At 30.3% G+C, this 7,976-nt stretch overlaps 1 protein-coding gene and 1 non-coding gene across 2 annotated transcripts; both read left to right on the forward strand.

Moving 5' to 3' along the window:
• The first annotated feature begins 626 nt into the window (after positions 1-626).
• On the forward strand, positions 627-7,035 carry LOC111639660 (apolipoprotein R-like). The gene is made up of 5 exons (XM_023385574.1): positions 627-630; positions 2,697-2,876; positions 3,990-4,064; positions 4,153-4,234; positions 6,936-7,035. Exons 1-5 carry the CDS (start codon positions 627-629, stop codon positions 7,027-7,029), a joined length of 435 nt encoding a protein of 144 aa, XP_023241342.1. The 3' UTR covers positions 7,030-7,035.
• On the forward strand, positions 6,602-6,683 carry Trnas-cga. The gene has a single exon. It is a non-coding gene; the product is annotated as a tRNA-Ser (tRNA).
• Positions 7,036-7,976: the final 941 nt, after the last annotated feature.

The raw sequence follows: 7,976 nt of genomic DNA on the forward strand, positions 1-7,976 counted from the left end.
GCTCCATCTTTTGTTTGTTCTTTTTCTTTCTTTTTAATAAATAGATGGAAGACGACAGCATTCTTACCAACTATTGTTATCACTCTTGTTTCCTATTACTCTCAATTGATTGGATACGAATTTGGTTCTCATCTCGTGAGAACCAAATTCGTCAAAAAATCCAAGAAAAACCAATTTTCGTATTTCGCTTTTACTAGTGAATGTCTGAATGAACTAATTTTTAACTTACGGTATATATTTTTAAAATACGCACAACTTTCCTACTTTAGTAATTTCGTAATGATAACTTATAAAGCCGGACAAATTGGTTAAAACCTTAAACGGATTTTATTATAGTGCGTAAAAAAAGATTTTTGTGCCAAAAATTAGTTTATCTTTAATACTTTCCGATGTAAAATATGGAAAGTTACTAATTTTCTGTTTTCTACATTTAAAATAAAAACACTTACATAAATTTTCCTCGATACAACGAGGAAAAGGTCGGAAGTTAGACCACGGTTGTCCTCGATTAAGTCCGAAATGCGCAATGTTGAAATTTACATTTTAAATAATTTTTGGATTGAAATTATTTTGTGAAAATGTTTGTGCATTTTTGAATAAGACTAATCAGGATTAAGAAATCCGAAATGGGTATCAAATAACTAACAAGTAAGTGAAAGAAAGAGTCCTACGTTTAGGAGTCACGCGCGAACTTCTGTTGTATTGAAAGAGATGTAATGGTCTTACTTTAAAGTAATTTCAGGAAATAATAAGTCGAAAAGATTCTTCATAAGTATAATTCTAAATTAGTTACATGAAATTTTATTATCGAATTTTTCTTTTATAAAATTAATTTTTACCGAAAGGTCTTGGAACCGGTTAAACTCGTTATTAATTAACATCGTTTTGGGTATCTAATTATGTTTTAAAGAAATATTGTTTTACAAATTTAATAAGATTCTTGCCATTTGATTTTTTAATACAAAACAAAAGGAAGAATATTTGAGCGACATCGAATCGGGCATCATTTATTTTTCACCCGATTTGAGTTGTTTCGTCAACTCGATAAAATGCCAAAATTTTAACAAATATTGCGCAACGTAAAACATAATTAAAAGTAAACGAGACATAAATGTTATTAGAAAGAGGAAAAAGTAATCTTATTGCGGTAATAAGATTTATACACAATGTTGCTTATAGTTTTCTATATTGCAGTCAGTTGATACAAAAAACCTGGATTCGATTGTCAGGGTGCTGTAAAAATACGCACAAAAATGCATATCGAGAAAAATAAGAAAGCAAGTCAGACGTTTCCTCAACGGGCATTATCTTCTCTTTCAAGTCGGAGATGTTTCCCGTTTCAATTGATTGCTTATCGTTATTTGGTTGGCAATATTTCCTCTTCTCCTTTGCTTCCCTTTTCAATCGTCCTCTCGGAAATTACTAATCTTGTTAATTGACATCGAACTGAAAAAAAAAAATATATTCAAATAATAACTTTTTTACGTCGCCCTATTCCAAAAACGTTACTTTCTGCCTGACATTTATTGCAATGATCGCGTCGAGTTTCGTAAATAAATATAAACATGTAAAACGGCAAAGCCGTATTTGGGACGAGACTATGTCTCGGAGACTCATTACTAAGCGGAGGAATCACTTTGACGCTCAAGGCGGGTCTCGTTCTCATTCTCCAATCTTATTTACAAGGAGAGCCTACGGCTTTGGGGTAACGGATTTTGACAATCTTTGGTGTAGAAGTAGTACACCATGTGAGTGTACTACCTGTAAAATACTAAAGTGCAATACTCAAATATAATCAAGAAAATCGAGCTTAAAGTTTTTTAGCACTTTATGTATAAATTATACGTATTTCTATTTGAGCGTCCTGTGGCAGAGTGGTAACGAGTCCGATTCATAAACTTGAGTTCTCGGGTTCGATTCTCGCGTATAATTTTTTTTTNAATGCACTAAAAGAAAGGAATTACATAAAAAAATACATAATTAGATTGTTTTCTACATAAAATAGTTCATCTTTTCGCCACGAATTCGGCACAAAACGATTTTTCTTAGTTCGATATGAAATGAGACATATTGTCAATATTATTTACATAATATTATGTTTTTAAATATTAATAAGAGTGATAAACTTGTAATATTTCTATATAAAACATTGAAGATGTATTAAAAAGAGTCTATAGAATTTATATTTTTAAAAGTATAATTCTTTAATGTAACTTATATTCTCAATTTCAAAAAATTATAAAATTCTAGTCTCTATTCCTCAAACCTTTAACTCTTCTTGTTTTTCCTCTCCAGGAAAACAAAACTTATTCAAATGTTTCTGTTATAAGCATTTAAATAAGTTTTGTTTCCGTCTTGTTTTCCTGATGCTTAAGTTTTTTTCTTCCTGTTCTAGATATATCAAACATAGATTCTTATAATGAACGATGACATCTTTTAAAGTATTTTTTTATTTTTTAACGATGGTTTTATACTCAAAATATCATCCTCTTCCTAATAAGGAGAACATAAATCAAATTTTTTCCCTCATTTTCTTATGTCTATTCTCTTTTCCTTATTTCATTAATTATACTATACGTTTTATCTAATACACAATTTTCACAGACCTGTGAATACGGGAAGTACATTATATATCATTTAAACTTTATATTTATCATATAAAGTTTTTATAAAACTATTTTTTTCTTTGTATTTAGCCATTATATGTAGACCTCCTCCTTCCATCTTACGAGGACATTTAAATTTAACGTCACAGTCTACTGCTTATGGATCGCAAGTTGTATATGAATGTGACGTTGGTTATAAATTGGTAGGCGATTCTATTTTGATCTGTGGTGACAGTGGTGATTGGGAAGGAAAAATTCCAACATGTTATGGTGAGAATTTTATTTGTTTTTTTTTAAATTAATCTTAAATACTGAGAAGTAATGTTTAATTTTTTTAAAAAATAAATAAAACATATTAAAATATATTTGTATAAAAAATTGCAAATATTATTTAACGCGATGTTAAATTTGTTTATGGCTATTGTTAAAATTATTAGAAAGGTCTATTTGCTTATATTATTTCAAATATTTACTTTCTATAACTTTAATTATTGGGGATTTTTACTAATTTTGGTTTGGAATTTTGGCTTAAAGGTTACTTATAAAAATATCCTGCAAATTATGTATCCATAGAAGAAAAATAAAGTCCTGAAGATGAATAATTACGCATGTTTCGGTAGTAGCTTACATTTTTTTTAAATTTAGAATATTTGCAATAGGAATTAAGATATTTTCCGGATGTTACTGTTACATTTTGAAAACAGAATATTAATTTTGGTATTAACTTTAAATAATATTTTAATTATAGAATTATTTTCTAGAAATTGTTTTCTAGAGATCATAAGAGGAATATTATTGTAGAATAAATGAAACCAATCGACTTCTTTTGGGTATTGACAATCAATTTTACACCATTATTTGCAAAGTACACTTTCATTAAGGTTGTTTTTTCTGTAATAATCATAGGAGACAATAGCAATTTCAAATTACTAGAGTTCATGAGTAATATTAAAAAATAATGAGAAATAAATTTTCTCTTTGCTTTTAGGATATTTATGCTTTTATTTATTTACTTGCTATCACATAACGTATACCTAATTGTGACATATTTGCATCACAATTTACTTTTAGCTCGTTTTATAGACAGAATAGAAAATGTCTTGTTGTATATTTCTCAGATTTATGTTTTATCGCTTAACATGCGTAATAATTTATCTTTTGAATAACTTTATCACGTGGTATACAATTTAAGAATATTCTTCACACATATTTAAGTTTGCTTGGTGGAAAGAGGAAACTTTCGCACTATTCGGTAATAGGTTGTAATGCCTTTTGGTGAGGGATACCTACTTCTCAGATATTTATTTTGTTAAGTTTTAATTACAAAAGAATATTCGTATTCGGCTAAAGCTAACTTAGGTACCGATATCCCAATCGTCACAGCACACCCAAAGGGTATGGATGGAAAAAGATCTCAAACAAAACGTCCTTCTCTGTTTTCTTCTCGTCTTAATATGGGTAAGTAATTTATATAAAACTTTATAAATAAATATTTTAACACATGTTTGAAACAGATTGAATGTTCTTAAAATTATTAAATTCTTAGGAGGTATTATTGCTCTTGGTGTCTTTGGAGGTTTTGTTTTCTTAGCAGTAGCTATTACAATAATTGTCATCATAGTCAGGAGGTAAGTACGTGTATAAACAATATAATAAATGAAAATTTTCGACGATTCCTCAGCCATGCCCTTCACGTAATCTTTTTTTTTTTTTTTTTTTTTTTTTTTCTTTTTTTTAAAAATTAGTATAAGAAATAAAATATTTTTCATTAGGCAATAAGGCCCAACTTTATTTAATTTCGTTTAATATTAACGAAATTAACTGTATCGCAATTATCCTATGATTAGATGCCGAAAATATCTCAATGTAGCAATTTAAACTAAAATCCTAAACAGCCGAGCAACTTTATATTCATAACATTAATTAATACTTCATTAATAAATATAAAATACAATGCATTCACAAAGAGTAAAAGTCTTTGTCTTTGCTATTCTTTCCGTCGTTTAATTACTTAATTAGCTTAAAATCGTCACGACACTTTCTCAGTTATCAAAAAGAAAGAAAGAAAGAAAAGTAAAGAAAAAAAAACATAAAGAACAGAAAAATTGTGGCATTAAGAATTAATTAATCGCCACGAAATTTTGAAACGATTAGGCAAAGCGAGCGAAGAGAGCTGGGTGTTGGGCCACTAATAAACAAATTCTATTAGGCTATTCACAAATCCGCTCATTGGAAGAATGTTTTCGAAAATTCATTCATAATCGTCTAGGATCTAGTCTGCTTCTTTTCTTGTCGAAAATTCAACCATAAGTGGTGAGGAAGCGAAGAGGGCGATTAAAAAAATAAATTCGTAGTATTTGAATTAATTTTTTTATCAACGTTATATTCGAGTATTCGTGGATTGAATTTCCTAGTAATGCCATGCGGCACTATATGCCAATAAATAATGTAGAAAAAGGTATTGGCACATCTCCAGATAAAACCATTGAACACTGACAGTTAGTCCTGCGTTCGCAATCCAATGGTATTCCGAATAATACGTCGGGCTCCGTCTCTCGGCCATCCTCATTGTGGGCTTGGTCGAACTAGCAATGGGTATGGAAAAATGTTCTTTTGGTGCCCACGAAGAGGAAAAATCCAAGAAAGAAACAACTGGCGAGGAGAGATAATTATGCCTTAAGAACGAAAATAGTGACTTTATATTTAAAATTAATTACTTATTTCTCGAATTTTTAGAACATTTTCTTAGAATAAATATGTTGAATTTGGACTTCTAAATTCTTTTGCTTCCCAATCTAGAAAATTTACTTCTTTAATGATCGGAAACGAATAATTTTATTTGAAGTTTCGACAATACAACACTTATGCGATCTGCCTAGGCCCTAGGGTGATGCCTTCCAGGAGGTCTTTTTAAGGGCGTTACAGATGTTTTGTCTTTTACTTTGTTAACATCTAAATTGTACTTTAGACTATGTACGGCGTCAAAACAACTAAGAAAATTATTATTAATTTTTTGACCGCTGACTAATTCTTGAACACTTGCACAGTTTCTTTGTGCTGATTACTAATAAACAGGTAATTTTTGGTGCATTTAAGCCGTTTTGCAGAAGATATTGCGCCACAAAGTTGCGCTTCGCCCATAAAAAACTCCATAGACGGTGGCAATTCAAACTCGAAACGTCGGTTAACGCTCTGGAACTTTTTAATTTGCATACATCCTTGTTATATACGTAACAGCCGGGGAAAGTAAAATGGAAGGTTCATTATTTTTCCAAATTATCTGGCAGAGGGGAAATAAAATACTTGAAGTCGATGACAACTCTTCGAATTCTGTTTTAATTTTATAATCGTCGTTAAACGTTAAGTAAATTTATACATTTATCTTATTGAAATTTACGTATTTGCTACAATCGTAAACATTTATTTACTGTCTAGATATTCGTTATCTTATCTAGTCGTCACGGTTACGCTTTCGATATTGGCAGCCGCACTCGACAAAACGATAAGCAAAATGCAAGCGGGAGAAATTCTGTTTGTCATTTTTATATTTCTGTCTCTTCCCTTTTCAGGTAGGTCCTTTCCGACCGTCGTCTATTTTAGCCAACCTTAAATAATACAAATTTCTTTTAGTCCTTTGCGGATTATCCGAAAACTGTTCCGAAAAAATATCTCGATTCGCGCTGAATAACCCGAAATATTCGATAAATATCCCGACGACGGAAACCGAAATGAAGAAAATTTGTCTGTAATTATAACTTTTTACTTCTGTGTGTTTTAAAAATACAAAATAAAATGACATCAAAATTGAAATTTCAGAGAACGGTCGAATGTCAGTCAGTCGTGGGGAGAAAATTCTCCGGACGAAAATCTTTTGTTTAAGACAGCTCTCTACGGATTCTTCACTTTGCAAAAAGATATCTGCAACAACGAATCTCTTCAAACGGGTAAATGTCATTTCACATACTTTAACAGTTAATGAAATCTAAGTCCCCGGCGCAGTCGTGGCCGAGTGGTTAAGGCGTTGGACTCGAAATCCAATGGGATATTCCCGCACAGGTTCGAATCCTGTCGGCTGCGTACTTTTTTCTTTTTTAATTTTTTTTTCTTATTTGCACGCTTTGCACATTTAGTTCTAACTTTTTAGAAGTTTATCGTAGATAAGAGAGAAAATTAGAAGCAAGATTGTTCTAAAGGAAGTTATCTTTCTCCATTCTAATTTTCTCAAATATAGCATATCTATGGGTGTGCTGAGGCATCGTAATGTGGCTATGTTAATTTACTAAATGGTAATTAATAATTTTAACATAACTTCTTCCAATTGTTATAAAGTTCTACATCCAAGACTAGAATTCGTCCTCAGCCATGGTGGAATGTTCCTTGTCGACCGAATCCTGAACTAGGATACCTGTCTTTTTATCGTTAACCCAAGGTAATACTAACATTTTCGGAAATTATTTTCATCTTTTATACTAGAAGCAATTGTGCTTGGTTAATTAATCTGGTAATTAACAAATTTTTGCATTGAATTATATATACATAATTTTATTGATAAAGATTACCTGAAGGGCATATTTTACTTTTTTATTTATAAGCAAAGAAAATAATAATAATTCTAACTATATAATTAATTGGTGANAATTGAATACAATTTAACATAACGAAAATGTGAAACAATCTTGAATAACTTATTACTAAACTTTCATTATTATGTAAGCTAGCTTAAATATTTATCATCATAATAATAATAATAATAAAATAATTTATATTAAATTTAAAACGTTAATATTAACTGACATCTATATAAATATTATACAAAAAAATTATACCGCATTTTAACTTTTCCTAAATCTGATCTTATCGTAATTTAATAGAACTGATAAAATCCCGATCCTGCTTAAAAAGTGTGTCTTTCGAAAAATGCTTTTCGTCTTTCTCCGAAGATTTCGAATACAATTCGATTAAAATTTGTTCGTGAGTATCCTGAATTTCATTACTTTTTGTAATTAAATTCAACTAGTTTAATTACGTTCAATAACGTTTTTGTTGTTCGCAGAAATCTGAGAAAATTGGTGGAATGTCAATCGGAATTAATTAGAGAGAACTGCGGAAAATTTTATTCGCTGTTCCAGAAATTAGTGAACGAATTAACGGGACCTTTAATCTTCGTCTACTGCGGCGCCCTGGTCTGAACACTTTCAATTTTTCGACTTTTCTCATTCTAAATTTCTCATCATTTTCGATGAAATTGCTCGTTGATATCCTTCAAACACTTGCTTTGTTAGTTAACCATTAGTTAATATACCAAGCATTTTAGTCAACGTTGTTTATTAAGCTGGGGTTCCCATAGGACCCCATCTTTTTTGGGAATTA

The sequence above is a fragment of the Centruroides sculpturatus genome, unplaced genomic scaffold (genome assembly GCF_000671375.1).
Source record: "Centruroides sculpturatus isolate CEXI.00-Female unplaced genomic scaffold, Cexi_2.0 scaffold1211, whole genome shotgun sequence".
NCBI classification, from domain to species: Eukaryota; Metazoa; Arthropoda; class Arachnida; order Scorpiones; family Buthidae; genus Centruroides; species Centruroides sculpturatus.